General features: G+C 39.2%; 1 protein-coding gene across 3 annotated transcripts in view; it reads right to left on the reverse strand.

Annotated features, from left to right (window-relative positions):
* Nucleotides 1–7,667: 7,667 nt before the first annotated feature.
* HAPLN1 (hyaluronan and proteoglycan link protein 1) overlaps nt 7,668–18,080 on the reverse strand; it is a 68,043-nt gene continuing 57,630 nt past the window's right edge. For all 3 annotated transcript variants that reach the window (XM_053408714.1, XM_053408713.1, XM_053408715.1), the window contains 2 exons: nt 14,074–14,376; nt 7,668–11,732 (listed from right to left, as the gene is read on the reverse strand). In XM_053408714.1, the coding sequence (XP_053264689.1) occupies nt 11,443–11,732; nt 14,074–14,376 (593 nt within the window). In that variant the 3' untranslated portion in view covers nt 7,668–11,442. The remainder of the gene's footprint in view (nt 11,733–14,073; nt 14,377–18,080) is intronic.

Raw genomic sequence — 18,080 nt, forward strand, 5'->3', positions numbered from 1 at the left:
ACCTTTTACCCCTCCCACCAAAATTGCAACATAACTTTTCCCCCAGCAACTCGGCAATCCAATCAATGCCCCCTGGCCATCTTGGAGAACTTACCCAGCAACAAAGGGGGTGGCTCAGTAGACCCCACCGCAACACGTGCTCTCCCTGAAGGAGAACACGCTTTGTGTATACTAGGATTGAAATCAGATGGAATGTCATCTTGAACTCAGTGGGGCTTACTCCCAGGCAGGTGAGGTTAGAATTGCAGCCTTAGGCAATCAAATCTGCTCTGGAGTCCAAATAAAGCATATCTGTAAAAAGTTGCTTAGCTACAAGATATGCACATTTGCAACAGGTTGGAAACATGGACAGGGTCAGCGGTCATTTGAGAGAATGAAGCATGTAGCGACATCATCCTAGTGTAATTTGTGACATATTTGAGATGGCAGGTCTTTTTGTCCCTTGCTATAACAGTGCAGGTCTTCATCTTCAAGACAGAAAAGGTGTGTGCCATGCTATAACCTAAAAGTTATATTGCTTTCTTTTAAATGCTGGAAAAGCTAACAGGAGAGAGTGTGCTTTATTGATAATGGAGAACATTAATTCTCAGTGGCTCAGTGTGCCTGCGCCAGGTGTCATCATTGTTTAATCGAGTGGGTGTCAGGCCTGTGTTCAAGATGCTCACCTTTATATTGATATTTCTCTAATCATTGCTTCTCTGCTAACCTTCTTATTGGCTAAGGTTGTTCAGAAACTACTGAAGAAACCATTGTTTTCCTAGTGGAAGCTTTCCTGTTTGGTTTCACAGCTCAGCATGTAGTGAAGATGACATTGGTCTCTGTTTTCAGTAAGTGAGCAAGGATGATTCCAAATGGATGCTTATTTTGGAATTGGTGGTCCTCACGCATGCAAGTTTTTTCTTTCTTTCTGTAGCACCTACATGGCATCATCACTTTATCAAAACGCCAACCCACATTTTGTCTCATTTAATATGGGTTTACTTTTTCAGGGGGGGGGGCAACCCTGTTGCTATTTACATGTTTGCAATATCTCATTTACAGCACCAAGCCCCTGTCTGGAAGCTCCCACAGTTTAATTACCGCATTCATTGTATACTTGAAGCTCGCAGGGATACTGAAGTAAGTGGGAAGTAAGTTTGCAATGGCACTTCTTTGCTTCAGAATTTTAGAATGAGATTCCGTTTCATTAAAGTTCATGGGAGTTGAACCGCAACATCAATGGAATTGGAATCACACCAATGAGGTACAGCAATATCTTTTCTTGAACCAGGTCCTGGGCTGGTGCCTTTTTTCACTAACGAATGGTAGTCTCATAACGCACAGTGTCATGACTAACTCACCAGAGCTGTATGGCCACAGAGAGACACGTTATAAGGTCATTGCTTTGAACACTGAGAAGATTTGTGCTGAAAATATATTTTTGGTTAATGAAAAGTGTAAATCTAACTTGACATTATTTATAAACAACTGAGAAACTGCAGGAAATTGCAGTAGATGAATGAAATGGATAAAGGAATGAAGGAGCGTTACTTTTTAAAATCTTCTTAGCCGTTTTAACCTCCATACCTTAGGCAAATAGACTGTTTTTCTGCTGGGTTCTGACCCAGACCTGCCCAAAGCAGGTTGTGTACTTGTTTCTATCACCTGGTTCTACCACTTTTTTGTTTTGTTTCAAAAGTTTGCACTCCATCCCTCCACTGTTGCCCTGGCCACTTGCCTGTGTGCAGTTCCACATATTGACCTTCGTTGAATTCTTTGCTTCTTAGGGCTACCAGGCTAGTGCTTAAATGCAAGGTCAGAATAAGCTACAATTGTGCACAGACCTATCTTGGATTGTGATCATGGAGGCCTTATTATTAATTAATTAATTAATTAAATTTGTATATCACCCTTCATCTGAAGATCACAGGGCAGTTCACAACATAAAAATACAAAATGAGAACATTTTGTGAATAACTCACCTCTACAACTAAAAAAAGTCCAATTGCAGCACCACTTAAGAGACATATTCTCATCTTAGCCCAAATGGGCCAGATTCACATTGAGTTGAACTCAGAAGAGACTGGGGTAAGAATGATAAAATATCACAGTCTACATCTTTCAGTTCAAGACCTGGGAGGGTGAAGGAATTATCTGTCCACCCTGTCATTTGGGATCTGTACAGTAGAACTGGTAAGATGAGATAAGCAGCTAAGAAGCTCTTTTCTCTAGTTTCTGTTCAGCTGGTCTGAAAGAGATAGGGACTTGCCATTTATAGCAGTAAATTTTCTTTTTGATCCAACATTCTGAAGAGTGAATTTCTAGTTGATAGTCTGCACTTTCATTCACGTGTCACTGTTAGTAGCGAGTGAGTGAGTGTGGGGTTTTCTTTTGTGCACCAATGGTGGGTTGTGTCCAAAATGAGAAAAGTTCTGTAGCATTCCCTCCAACATTTGGAGGGTATGAAATGTCCCCTCCAGCATTTCCCCAATGAAAATAGGGATATCCTACCATACCCTCCAACATCCAAAGGAAATAGGGACGTCCTAAAGAAAAGCAAGACATTCTGGGATCAAATCAGACACCAGGGTGAAATCTACACACATATAAAAACCATTTTGAAAATGCTTTAAAAAAAAGTGTTTTTAAAAATACCTTGAATTTTCCATAAGGCTCACCATCGCCATCAAGTGTCACATTGTGTATTTCACTTAAAACACACTTAAAAGGTTATATGTGCAACTGTGTAGCTGAGTCCCAGGACAGCTTCTGTAAATCCGAGAATGTCCCTGGAAAATAGGGAAACTTGGAGGGTCTGCTGTAGCTGTAGTCACACCTTTACATACCCTCATGTTCTTCCAGTCAATAACTGTCAGAGTTATGAGCATGCACATGAAAATTGCCCCTTTGTGGGTTGTTGTTGTTTTTAATGCCTAGTGTTCCATAATTCTACTCTTGTGGGAGGCCAGATTAGAATAGGAACTACATGTCTGCTTGAGCTATGGTAAACCTGGTTATTGTGATGAAATTTTGTCTGCAGCTAATGGTATCATGTGTAGTACTTTGACTCAGAATTATAGTTTTCACCTGTCATTTCTGCCCTATGTTCTAATCTCACAAACTGACAAAGAGGTGTGAAACATGTCTCCCAAACCATGCCTACCAACTCCCAACCCCTCCATACAGAAATTGGATAGTACACATGTCCCACAAAAGAACCATTCTGGATCTTTCCTAAATGTCAGATTTTTTTTTCCAGAAGAAGAAAAAGTTTCTGAGTACATTATTCTGGTATAACAGGTAATAATGTCACTGTGTAGCATCATGCCAATAAAATGGATGTGGTTGGATGGAAGAAACTATGCCACTATACATGGTAAGTGTGGAACGATCCTTAGTGAGTGGGGAAGAGGGAGAGGAAATACCTAGGGGAGAGTCTTCCTTTTTCAATGCTTCTTTTCTAGCAACAGATTGTCTCAATTCAAGTATTCCATTACCCAGCCAATCCTCAGCTAGATAGTTTGAGCATGATTTGTTTTCAGTTTCCATAAAATCTTCCATTTGAGGTCTGGTTACGCAATAAAACCCTTCATGTAAAATGAATTGTGCTATGCCATGGCTTGGTTCTTTGTATACAGATGAACATATAAACAAATAAATTAACGAATGCTCAAGAACAAATATTTGATCCACATAACCTTTCCTGCTGCAATTTACTTTTAGCAATTGCCAATAAATCTTTTTATTACTGAGAAATAATGTATGAAGCATCCCAGTAAAGTGAAGAATGGCTTCATTAATAGGAGCCTCTATCAGTCTAAATGTCAATGACTCACACTTGCTGTGGGATATTACAGTATTTCAACACTGAATTCAGACAAGGCTCTGTAATGGCAGGTAGCAAAAATAAAAGTTGTGTTAATATATGCATGCTTGCAAAATGTAAATAAACATTAATATTTGCGAGTCTGTTATTTGTAGAGAGAATGAATAAAATGTATCAATTTCTGTTCCTTAGAGAGATTGAATACCTTGCCTAGGGATGTCAGCCTAGCAATGTACTTTGAGACGCCCGCTATTACTTTGGAGATTTAGTTACCATTGTGAACTATATTTCAGTCAAATCTCAGATATCTTCTTAGGTTTGGGAGAAGTGGAAAAGTGTAAACACTGCAACAATGCCATTCCTCTTTTTTTTAAAAAAAATGAATTCGTATGCCACCCTTCAGTGGAAGACCACAGAGTGGTTCACAACATAAAAATGCAAAATGAGAAATCCCAACAATCATTTTAAATAATGTCATCCCTATGTAGTATCTAGGCAAACCAATTCTGAGATAGAGATCTGAGGATCAACCATACTGTGCAATAATAGGAAAGGAAAGGAAAAACACACAGATAATTGTTCCATTGGTAACACCAATGAGCCATGAAAACACTGGCAGCATACCGCAAGAAGAACAAACTAGAATTTAATTACCAGAAAACCAAAATCACGGTATTTGCCAAAAGGCCCAAATCTCGGTCATGGTACATGGATGGCAAAAAGATTGAGCAGGTCACCTGCACCTTGGCATAGCCCTTCATTCCTTGGGAAGCAGAAAAGCCCACGGGGACTATGTTGCAGGGAAGCGCAAAAACTATACTTAAATATCTCAGAACCGAAGGTACAGTAGCCACTTCATACCTGCAACCCTCAAATTGTTTAAGGCAAAGTCAGTTGCGCAGCTGCTATATGGTGCTCAACTGGTACCCTCTCCCAACTGTACAACACTGGAACTGGTACAATCTAAATTTCAAAGATCAGCCCTACAAGTGCCCAAAAACGTTTCCAATGCAACCCTACACCTAAAAACTGGACTTGTAAGAATTGAGGCTAGAGCGTGACTTGCCACACTTAATTACTGGTTAGACTATCCTTCTTCCCATGTGACCTTGTTCTCCTAACTATAAAGGACGACTTCCAAACAAGTTGAAAATGAGAAGTGTTAAACAAAATAACAACCCTAGGTTTTATCTCACAAATTTTACTTGACATGGGATATGAAAAAGCCCAAAAAAACCCCATCAAACAGCATATGGAAGACATAGAACGCAAGCAAACCTAACCAGATCCCCAATTTTTTTCATCTGTGAAACCAAAAGATACCTTAGTTCCCAAATGCCATATATAACCAACCTAGAAATACCAAAACAGTGAAGGGCCTTCACTTTGGCCCGATGCCAGGACCTCCTCCCAGCTATCTAGGAAGGCCGTTTTAGAAATGTACCGTACAAGGAGAGAAAATGTCCCCGTGGCTCAGGGCAACTAGAAACTACTGGCCATGTCTTCTTCCACTGGCAATATTATACAGATATAAGAGTCAGGTTCATCCTGCCAATACTACACAAATTCCCTGAACAGACAGAACAACTCTATACCTCCTTGCTACTTCAAGATGCAAACCCAGACGTAACATACTCAGCCAGATTTTGCACTGCTATGATGGTCATTCGCACCAGACTTAAACTGAAGGCTTATACGCAAGACCCATTCCCTCTCTTGCACCCTTCCTTCTATAGTTACTTTTGCAACTTTTTGCTTTTAACCCTCTAGCTGATTTTAAGTCTCCCTGACGCACCCCTCCCTTCTTTGAGTCACTCCTTTTACCCGTTTTATCTGTTTTATTTCCTAAATTACTATGTGTTTCTATTTTAACATGCTGGTCTTTGACTGTAATAAAGATGATGATGATGATGATGTTCGAATGGATCCCGTTCTACTAAGAATATTCCAATGTTTATGCCTGGGTTTGGATGATAAACATGTGTGTTATATCTAGGGTTCAAATCATGGTATTAGCTCCACCTCAACCCCAATTTTGATTGTAATAATTTTATGGATACCAAAGAAGAGAAAGAGTTGAAAATATATTAACTTTTATTCCTTCCCTCACTCATAAGTCCTTGTGAGGGACAAGTGACACAGATAGAGATTTATTTATGAATAAAAGAGACGCTTTGCTTATAAAGAAAGAAGTTCTCATTTTGAAAAGATCAACATGATTTAATTGTTGCCATACGAGGGGACATTAAAATTCAGATACATTTTGAAAATACAATAAAATGACACAGTGCATTAATTCATTTCTTATTATGATTGAGGGTGGTTTCTTTCTTTCCAAGAACAGTAGCACCGACATAAAACCAGTTCTTAAGCATTCCCTTCAGACACTGTTGAAGCACCATTTCCTCATAGAAGAATGCTCTGCAAGTCCCAGTAATGCTGTAAAGCTCATGTATTAATATTCATATTAGCAACTAGATAAAAAAATCATTTCTGCTTACTTTGTATTGATTTTCTTTGTGAGCTTACATTTTATTATTTTCCCACCTAACTCCTTACAATGTAAGAAGTTATTTTCTGCAGCCTTATATACCAGCACTATGACATCACTTGGGATCCGAAACTACTCTTACTTCAGTTAGAATATATGAGAGAAAATGAATGCATCAGGTCTTTAATAATGTAGGCACAGAAACCGATTTGAATTGGGTGCAATGCTGGAAAGCTGCTGCAACTGTATCTAAATGTTGAGCTCAAATGAAATTGACCTTAATTATTTTGGAATGGCTTACTCTTGCCTTGTCTCTTTGCCACATTTTAATATTTCTCTGGTGCTGCACTGGTTTGCTTGGATGCCACCCTCAAAATCATGGTTCTACCCATGCCATGTTCAGGGATGTGTTAATAGCCTGAGGGAATGCCTTCTTGTTATGGGCATACACTAGAGTTACCTTCAGTGTGTCCTGATATATTGGATTTAGGATTTGGTCGCCTTTAGGATTTGGGTGCTGCTAAGGTGCTGTTAGGTTATCAGATCCTACATACAGCTGATTTTGGCCAGACTCAAATTTCAGATGGTGGGATTCATCAAACAGACGCTATCAGTGGAATCCCTGTGCAAAAGCTTTCACTTACATAACATGACATCCCTCTCACTCCTCCTCCTATGTGCCTCTACACTGAAATTAGATCAGTGGGGTTGGGGAATCCAACTGAAATCCCCAGTTGCACATGGGAGAATGGGGGATCATTCCATCTGTCAGGCTACAATGCTTGTGCAGATAGAATACTTGAAATAATGCGATGTTGAATTCCACCCAGAGGGCCCATGTTTTTCAAAGTGTTTTATCTCAATATTGGAAGAAATTGTTCAGATCAGGTTAACCTATGCTAAAAAATAAAATGAGTGAAGCTTTTTTAAAAAGAGCTGAACTCAGAAATCCAGATTCCCCAAGAGTCTAGGTTGTTTTGTTTTTTAATGTGGGATTGTATCATTTTAGAATTCAGTTAGGGGATCAGTGTTTGAATGTAAGTAAGAAATATGTAGACTCAAAAGCCGTCATGTTAGAACCGTAATAGTATATCAGTCTACATGATAATCTTTGACATTCTAGCTTTCCATGGACAGGGAGTTACTGGCAATTCAGATTATTCATACATGTAATCCCCACAGGCATTCTAAAGTGGTACAAGCCAGCAGGTGTATTTTGTTCCTGAATGCACACATCAATGTGTGTGGTCAGCTCTTGGGAGAGACACACAGAATATCATTCAATGTCATTTGCTTTCTCTAAGCCTTTAAAAAAGAAATTACCTCAAGTACATGGGAGCAAAGGTACTGTGTGTGCAAATGATTGTTTAAAAAAATGTGTTGATGTTCCTTCTAGTTAAAGAATTTGATAGACTTGGGGTTTTTGTTTTGTTAAAGTATTTTAAAGCCCACAGAAATGCCCACCCATTAACTTAAGTTAAACAGTTTCTGGTTAATGCTTTAGTGTACTCAATCTCATTATTAAATAAAAATGATGCACTGCTGTACGAGTGATCTCTTTCCCCCTATATGTGTTTCTCAACTGACAATTAAGGACATCAAGGAGCTTAAAATAGCTGTATTTTTTCATCAGCTACAAAGCAAAAGCAATGTGTAGTTTTGACGTACACAATCACTAGTACACATGGCTTACCTTCAGAAGAAAATGAAAAACCCCAAACCCTAATATGAACAAGTGGCAGAAAGGAAAGCAGTGTTGAGAGCAAATTGAACCAAGTCCAAAAACCCATAACAAAAGGATGGGGATAAAATTATTCTCTAGTGCAATCCCATGACCATAACCAGATAAATCAGCACCACAAAATCAAGGGTAAAACTTGTAGAAGGGATTTTAAATTAAACTCCAATGCAATTACACTGTAAGCCCATTCTAGATATACTGACTCTCAAGAAAATTAAGCAATTTCATTCACCTTATTCTTTAAACATGTTAACATTTTCAATTCTTTTTTTTTTAAAAAAAAGATATTTTCAAATTCATGCAAAGATGCATTTGGTATTATGAGTTTGTTTGGAACCATAATATATCACAACTCTAATACACTCATACCGCATAACCTAGTTAATAGATCTTTCAGCTCATGAGGAAACTGATTTATTTATTTTAAAAAAACTGCACAGAAATATTTGTGAAAGCATATCAGTTGTGCTACACTACAGAATATAATCGCATTTAAATGTGATCAAGCATGGTTCCAAGGAAAGAGTAGTATATGCCCTTTGTCTTAACAGTAAACTGATGAATGTCATTTTTAAAATACAACCATTGTTTGGTTCTGATAGCTTGGATTATTATTCTATGTCTGAGAGAAGCTTTGGAAAGTAACTTGATACTTTGCAAAGGTTAACCTTGCATTCTTTACAAATAAAAGTGCCTCACAGCTCTATCCTATAATATCAACTCAAAAAGTGAATCCCAGTTAGTTAAATGGGTCTTACTTCCAGTTAAGTAGAAATAGGATTACAGTCTCAGGGTGCTAAAAAAGGCAGAGTGCAGTGTAGCAACTGCTGAAATATATATTTTCCTTTATCCAGTGGAAAACTTTCTCACTCCCATTTTCTTTAGAACAGACTTTCCCAACCTGGTGCTCTCCATATATTTTAGACTACAAATCCCAACTGTGCAAGCTGGGACTGATGGGAGTTGTAGTGGCTGCTTTAGACTATAAACGTTAGTTCTTAGCTTCTCATATTTTTGCTGCATGTTCCTGAAAAGGAAAACATATTAGGCAGGATACGGAACAGATTTTCCGTTTCTTTCTTTTCTTTTCTTCTTTAGTGATTATCTCTTCTTTTCATTTCTCTTCCTCCATATATCCCATTGTTGCCCTCTCCCCCTTCTTCCTAACATCTTGGGCCAGATTACAGAAACCTTCAAAAGTCAAACTTTCTAAACACAAATTGATGAATGAATTGCAGCTGCTCTTCCACTCAGTAAATTCTTTGGCTGCTTAAAACATTTCTCCCAGATTTTGGGGTTCCAAATTATATCTGATCTTGCTTACAGAGTGTCACCAATGCATTAGTGACCCATCATTCTGTTTTATTTCTAGACTATGTTCAAGACTCTGCATGGGTACAGATCCTCTGCAGTCTTAAAGTGAGCACCAGAACATCTGCAAGTTGATTAAACTGCACAACAAGGTATCTTGAGACAATTGCACTATGTTTTAATCAATGCATGCACATGCCCTTTCCTTTCATTTTCTTCCTCCTCCTCATATTTTAGTTATAAACCATGTAAGATTGCCCTGAGCGGATTATATTGGCACCAACTAGTACTTGACATTCTATACATCCTATCGAAAGAATGGCCAATGTGGGACACAATCAGTACATCTGGTCCCTTCAAATAAACCAGTAAAGATTACAATCAGTTGACTACACTGCTCACAAGTATTTGAATGCTGTGATGTGTATATCAAAGCACAGGCATATATTTTAAGGCTACCTTGCATGGCAAATAAGAAACCATGCTTGATATAGAAATATGAAGCCGCTGTAACTATTGAAAAATTGATTCACTGTCAACTGTCCAGCTAGTTGGGCTGAAATCCTAAATCTGCTTATCTGGGAATAACTGGAATGGGATTTACTTTTCAGCGAACATGTTTAGAATGTACTTTAAGTTCCATTGAAGGCCATGGGACTTCAGTTAATCGTGACTAACTTTTCCCATTAGTTTCATCCGAACTAATTTTTGTCTTCTAGGCAGGTCTGCCCACCCTGTTGCATTTGTTGCTCTTTTAATACTTTCCCTCAGGAATATCATGTAATAGGTAACTTTTCCTGGGTTCTGTAGCAAGGGATAATATCCCATAATCGGAATACTGATCAGCTGGAGAGTCAGAAATAACTATCTGGGTGAAGTAGATAATATTCTTCCTGATCATTTGTGGGCATGGGGATTCCTTGCTCCTTTACTTCAGTGGAGAGACAGCACCATAGGCATGACATTACCATGAGTGGGGAAATGCAAAGAAAAACTACATTCGCAAATTGGAATGTACATGGGGAACTGATTACAGAAATATCTTCCCCTTTCATAATTGGGATCAGAGGTTTTTTTTCCATTTGTAATCATAGAGTGGATAAATATGTTTCAAGATTCATTCAAATGTTTGTCTTTCACATGTATAACTAAGAAAGAAATATTAAATATTTAAATGCTTCATTTATAAAGACAATACTATTTTAAAAGCTAACATGAATCAAGCTGCTAAATTTCAGACATTTGTGTTTCTTTCTGTCCAGCAGTTCATTTATATATAACTGCCCTGAGTAAATGCTGCTTAGCAAAATGGCCTTTAGAGTTAAAAAAAGAAAAGAAAAAGAAATCCTCTCTGTAAAGCTACTCAAAGGTAATGCAATACATCTCAGGCATATTTAGTTTGCATTAAGAAGAAGGTAGGGCCCATCCTTTAATTATTCATACACACATTATCTACTACATACACAATAAGACTGGGAATGACGTTCAGAAGATTTAGCTGTGCTTGTTGGAATGTTATGAGATTATTGAGCAGGTTTTGATAAAAGGCAGGATTTTAAATAGTGAAGCAGTTCTCGTATTGCAGACTTCAAAAAGCACTGTCACTTTAACTCGTGTTCACATCTTTGTATTTAACTGCTCGCAAAACCACATGGCAGTCAAGGAAAGATTAATGTAGTTCAGACCTGCAGATCTCATTATTCTATTTTAACATGATGCAAATATGTAAACTCGGAAAGGTGTCTGCTTTGAGTAGCCTTACATTCCTTAACTTAAGTCCTAGCAATCATCAAGCTATTGCATGCCCCATTCATGAAAAAATATGCTTTGTTGGAATGACGTAGCTTAAACAGTTACACTTCAAGCACTTCCTTACCTAGAGCTTCCTTTAAATTATATTAATTTAAAATATCTATTGAATGATAGTTTTTTTAAAAAATAACCAAAACAAATTAATAGGTTGGGTTTTTTTTTATGAAAATGACTCTTTACAGTAAGTAAAAAAGATTTATCACAGTTTTGGTAACTTGCATGAGTTCGTTGAAACAAAATCCTTCACATGATGGATCGGATGTTGTTGTGCTCTAGGTACATTCACTGGTATGACCTAAAGCAGTAGACACCATAGAGCTTGTGCTTTTTATCGGGAAAGCCCACAAAGCGGACTGCTGCTTCAGTAGGACTGCAGCGTTTCCTTGGCCTGGAGATGGGGTAGCGGACGCTGCCATCAGCCAGCCAGCCGGCATCACAGCGGTCGTATCCCAGGAGTTTCCAGGCTGCAAACATTTGGCCTACTTTAGCAATCTGTGCACCATCTTTGAGGCAGGCATGCACTGCTTCATCGTAGGTCAGCTTGGTTGGGTGTATTAGGTAGTAAAAACGGCCTAATGGAAGCAGAGAAAATACCAAGAACAAGATAAAGTTATAATATGTTTTCTTTACAGTTCTTTAAAGCAATCACTGTTGAGCAATGAAGTTAAAATTACAGTTCTTTTTTTATAGAAAAATTACTTATTCATTTGCCAGCTTTCAACAGATCTCACTATATAATCTTGAAGTGACTACTGTTGTTTGTGTAAGAGCAGTTGCACAATGCCTCTCATTAATAGTGCTGGACATTACATTGCCTTTTGATAAACAGTGGGGTTGTATTTACCTATAGCCACAAACCAGAAGCTTGTGTTGATATTAAGTGATGCACCATGTACTGAAGTTTTTTTAAAAATGAAATATGGCATCCAACTATGAACCATGAAGGTTACAAAATGTCTATATTACACAGCAAAAACTGCATTACCATAAATATGAACACATTTATTTATTATACCATGAGCTTCCTTGGATTAAGGCTAACTTTATCATTACATGGCGTGAAATCTCAATTCACTTCATGCATTTGGTAAAACCGTGCCATAATAAATACATTTGTTAGTCTTTAAGTGACGCAGGACTCTGTTAATATTGCTGCAACAGACATGGGGCTCATCCAGATTTCCTTCTGCGCTGCAATTTCCAGGCACAAGCCCAGACTTTAAGGTTCCGTGCCCAGCTCTCCTTCAATTAATGCTCTGCCTTTTTAAAATCCTTCTTGGGTGTGGATTGGGAAACTACACAATCCCTTTCTTCAATTCACTTTTAGGGTATGGAAGAGATTGTGTTCACATTTAGTTCCATCTACAACCCCTTTAATTCCTATACCGGACCACCCATCCTTTAGCCTTACGGATGGAAGGCAGCAGAAGTTTATAGAATTAATGATATTCTTTCTAATAGTCTTCCTGTTTCCATGTCTGTGCATAAGTTGTTGGTTTTTTTAAATTGAGATGCTAAGGAAGCAGTTTGTTCTATTACATAATGCAAGCATGCTCACACATCTGCACATGAAGAAGGGGCATGAAGGAACCAGACCTTACAGAGTGAAATGAATTTTCATTGCAATTATTCAAAGGCTGACTAGCCCTTTTTCATGCCTGGTTGTTTGTTTATTATTTATCCCCTTTTCTACAAACTGCATAAAACTGCTTACATGGCACAGGATTTATTTGCATTAACTTAACCATCCCCTTCTGGAACAATTTAGCTGGATCCGGATCAGGTAAACATTTGCACAATGTTTTAACTCTGGTTTTGAAGACTATTTGTTTTGGAAAAGCAAACTCAGGATTGCTCAAAGCAAGAGAAGTATTTGCTCTTTGCATGTTTTAGGGCAAATAAATTTAATTGTCAATACCCAGAGCGTGCGTAAGCGGAGAATGTGAGCATCTCTGAGCTCACAGGCTACAGGCCAAACATCTGCTCCCCAACATGCATACAAGTTAAGACATATGGGAGAGGCCCATGTTTGAGGAACACAAGACAGTCCAAGTTGTTGCTGAAGAGGGAAGTCTGTTGTGTGATGGTCCTCCCCTCCTCTCCTAAACAGACCAGTGATTTCCAGGCTATATAGAGCAATTCAGTTGACTTTGCAAGTTCATTTATTATTGTATTCTAGCACTGGACAAAAAACACAACTACCCTTTAATTTCATTGCCCCATTCACACCACACCCCTGAATTCTGAGCTGAAGGTTCCCATTAGGATGGAAATATTTCAATAAAATAAAATAAAATGGTATCAGATCATACTATTTATCCACCAAGCCCAGTATTGTTGAACCTCACTGGCACTGTTTCTCATGAAAAACTACACACTACAATTAATGCATAGTGTGTGACTGTGCCTCTTGTTCTCCTTAAATTAATTACAGATTATTTGATTGTTATCAGGATTGAAGCATGCAGGGAGTGAAGGCTTACTCCTTCTCTCTCCAGCTGTGTCCCCTCGCCCCCAAAAACACCCTCCCATAGGCTAGGAGGCTTAGCAAAAAAAGTTCAGTTGTGCCAACTCTCCCTTCCCTGCATGTTGCAATGCCAATAACAACTGGAGCCCCCTACAGCTGTAATTAATTTAAGAAAAATCACAGGCATAGCTGTGCAGTGTGTATTAACCATAACACAGAGCTTGACCCTCAGGGTCTCCAGCAGAGGCCTTTCCCACCAAACATTACCTGATCATTTTAACCAGAGATGCCAGAGAGTGAACCTGTGACCTTCTGCATGCGAAACATGTGTTCTACCAGTGAGCTATGATCCTTTCCCAAAATGAGTAATAAATTGTTTCAGCTTGTCATTCTTTCCCCCTAAAGCACCAATGGGCCCCTTTGAAAAGGGAGTCAAAATTCCTTACCATTAAAATGGGATGTAAAACAGAAGACATCGTATCTACTTTGATCTTTATTTGAGAAGCCATAATTCCGGATTCCAGGCACTGTATTTTTCCCACCGCAAGGCTCCCTGGGATGCGTAATGGGATATTGCACTGACCCGTCGCTGAGCCAGCCAGCATTGCACCAGTCCAGGCCTGCTCTCCACGCATCGTACAACTGGTCAAACGAAGCGATAACTGCATCTTGGTCCAGGCAGGCTTGCTGAGCCTCGTGGAAGTTTAAGTTGTAACGACCCAGTCGTGGGAAGTAAGGGAATACAATGCCTGAGAGAGAAAATAAAATAGAAGTGGGTGAAATGAATGGTTTAACTATAATTTTAAACATGTGTGTATTCACACATGAATGTCATCAGAAGAGGTGCAAGGAACATTTGCTGGAAGTGTAGGGTTATGGTGGTGAGAGAGTTACATGTATATGATGCCAAAAGAGCAACCTGTTAAGTTTTATATCTGGAGATATTGGCTGTCAGCGAATGAGCTGTTTAGTCTGAGAGTTCTGCCTGTCTCCGCAGACAGAAGGCTTCTCTCTCAGACAGAATCACACCCTTTCCTGCTGGAATGCCACCAATCCCACATGCTATTCTCAAGTGTGGGCCATCACCAATTAGAAACATTACTCTCATTGATCAGTTCTATTCTCCACAGAGCAAGCATACCAAAATGGAAAAACCTAGGGAATATCCAGAAGAGCAAAGGAAATCAAGTTGGCAGAGGACTGCTTCATTTAGACAACAACAACAACATATGGAGAACTGGGCAAACATGTTCTTTGGTATGGGTCATAATGAGCAGTTATCACATAAAGCATTGTTTCATGTTGCACCTTTCAGCACCATCTCTATGGAGCAAATATATCAGTGGTTGTTAGCTATGATACTGTAGCTACATGAAACCTGTATCTCTGAACAGCAACCGGATGTCTTGGTTCACACATCACACACTAAACCAAACAACGGCTTAGCCCCAAGGCAAGTGCATGTGTGCTCCCAGATTATGGCTCTGTGACCATTCTGCTGCTGGGTTAGCATCAAAGGTAGGTTAGATGAAGAATGATTACTTGGGTTTTCCCCTGCACAGTGACCTTAAACTGTTTTTATGAAGATTTATTGAGGGAAGTCAACGCCAGATGCTGGTGGGGAAGCCCTTTTTGGAGTTTCTTAGCTGAACAGGTGAGTGAAGCACTCTTCAATACAAGGGGCAGGATTCAGCTAGCAAGTCCCATCAGTGGAAATGCTGCAGAAGGGCTTCTGCTTGCTCAGTGGGGCTTTCCCTTACTCTTCTACGCCTGCACATGCACACCCTGCAAACCATACTCCCCTCCTTAAATTGGCTCAGGGGTCAGGGGTTGAAAATAGACAGGAGCGTTCCATCTGGCAAGCCAAGATGCTTGTGCTGGCGGAACGATCGCCTCAGTGCAATGTTGAATTCCTGCCAAGGTCCTGAACTAAATGGACCTTTCCGCCTGAACCAGAATTTTTTGAATGTTCTTATAGTCTCAATATTAGGGCAGGTTCTTATGTCAAATGCACAGAAGTGCATTGTGGGAATGCAGAGAACAATCTAAAACAAATACACATGAAGTCCCCCCCTTGAGAATAATTTAGAATAAACTAAAGTGCAAAGAGTTAGAAAGGAAAAATACATTGCTAACTAACTCTGTGCCCATATTCTAAACGGTACAGTGGGAACAAGGCATTCATATTTACACAGTAACTGTTTAAAATTTTCTAGTTACATTTTTGTAAAGCATAGTTAGTTCATATTCAGGGCTAAATGCCAAACTGGCATCTTTCCCAAGTAAACAGGTCTGCAGCATTTCTGTGAAAGATACCTTCCTCCACTTCCTTCTTTAAAGGAAAATTTAATTCAAACTGAAAGCAGAGCCTATGTACTGGAATCAACGTCTACATTTAAAAATTCTGCCTATTTTTCTGAAGATGCTCAAATTAAAACAAAGCCTATTTCTGTATTTACAAAGTGTATTTGTTTATTTACAATATTCCTTATTCTATGCCCTTAATATGGCATCTGAAATTATGTACAATGCAATTAAAAATTAAACTGTAAAAACATGTATCAATAATAAGACATTTTAAGACCTAGCAACACATATTAAAACTTGCAACAACCCAGAAAGGAAGCCAGGGCAGCTGAACCAAAAATAGAAGGGAAATGTTAGGTGTCACTCAGTCCTGTTAAAACAAGAGTCACAGCATTCTGTGCCAGCTGAAGCTTTCCAACCATCCTTGGAGAACTACTGAAACATGGGATGACAAAGATAAATCCAGTGTCTGGGCTCTCACTTGTGGGGTGCCTTAGGGTTCCGTCCTCTCCCCCATGCTTTTTAACATATATATGAAGCCACTGCAAGAGATCACCAGGGGGGCTGGGTTGGGTGTTCATCAGTATGCAGATGATACCCAGCTCTACCTCTCTTTTTAATCAGAACCAATGAAGGTGGTGAATGTGTCCTGTGTGAGTGCCTGGAGGTGGTTGGAGGATGTAGGATGGATGGCGACTAACAGATTGAGGTTGAATCCTGACAAGACAGAAGTACTGTTTTGGGGGGACAGGGGGCAGGCAGGTGTGTGGGACTCCCTGGTTCTGAATGGGGTACCTGTGCCCCTGAAGGACCAGGTGCACAGCCTGGGAGTAATTTTAGACTCACAGCTGTCCATGGAGGTGGAACTAAAAAGGGGCCCTCTACTGAACTTAACACCCAGGATTGTTTGTAGGGAAGGAGGTGATCTTTCAGATTTTGGGGGGCCTAAATAATTTGAGACTTTAAACATTACTGTAAGCATCTTGAATTGGGCCTGGAAATTTGTCCTGGCACCAAATGGAGTTCTTTTAGAATAGGGGTGATATGGGTTCTAACAGCAGCACCAGCTGGTAATCTGGCCACTGTATTTTGGACCAATTGAATTGTTGAGTCTTCTTCAAGTAAGCCTCTAAGGTACTAAGGCTCAAAAGGTGGTTATTTAGAGCAGTATTTCAAAGGGAAGAAATGGATAAATCAGATATATTGGGTATAACTTATTTACCTATAAAATGCAAACCTTTTCCCAACTGCTGTTGTCACTTGATGTTTTTGGTCATCCAGTGTATTGTACAAGAAACCACTAATTGCAGTTGTTCAGCACAGTGTTGATGCTAATAATCTAGCATTCTTAAATGTGTGCTTTTTTAAAAAATAAGCTGAGTCTCTCTGACAGTGAAGTGCTATTAGGTACCACTGGAGAGCAATATCTAACATCTGCTTTTCACTATAGAATGAATATTGGTCTACTAAGCCAAAGACTTAGCTAATAAATATTAATGCACCCTATCCAAAGCTCTGCCAAAATCTGAATGCTGAGGAACACTTCTCTTCAGCTTGGAAGACCCAGGCAACAGAAAAGGCTATTTTTCCCATAGTCATGTAATTCCATCTTTCTCTCATTTGGAGGCTCAGGTTACCAGCTGCATACAGTGACATCCATTTACTTCTTCCAGAAATACTGGCAGAAGATATTCTGGAGCAAAGAACAGTCACATAGAGACGTTTGATATCCACTTAACATTGATCCCTGCATTTTGAGAAGCCTGTGTTGTGGAAAACAATATGCTTTGATAGATACCATTTTCTAAGGACAAATTTTAGATTTAGGATTTTAACTGTGACAGTTGCAAAGGGTGCTGGAGTTGCTGAGTTAACACTGTAGTCAATTATCAGTTTTAAGAATAACTGGTCTGTATTTACAGAGAGACTTAAATTTCCTGTACCATAAGTCCACATGGAAAAAAAGAGGCTAGCCTCAGCCAGAGTAAAGAAATTGGCTTCCTTTGGTGCTAGTCTAAACAAAAATGTCAGACTTCTCATAGCCAGAGTCAACATGGGATACAGTAGGGCTTGCTGCAGTCCACCACAGTGTAATCATCTTAACCTGGCATGCATATTTGCCTAACAAGCATTTTTCCAATTGATG

Source organism: Podarcis raffonei, chromosome 11 (genome assembly GCF_027172205.1).
Source record: "Podarcis raffonei isolate rPodRaf1 chromosome 11, rPodRaf1.pri, whole genome shotgun sequence".
NCBI lineage: Eukaryota > Metazoa > Chordata > Lepidosauria > Squamata > Lacertidae > Podarcis > Podarcis raffonei.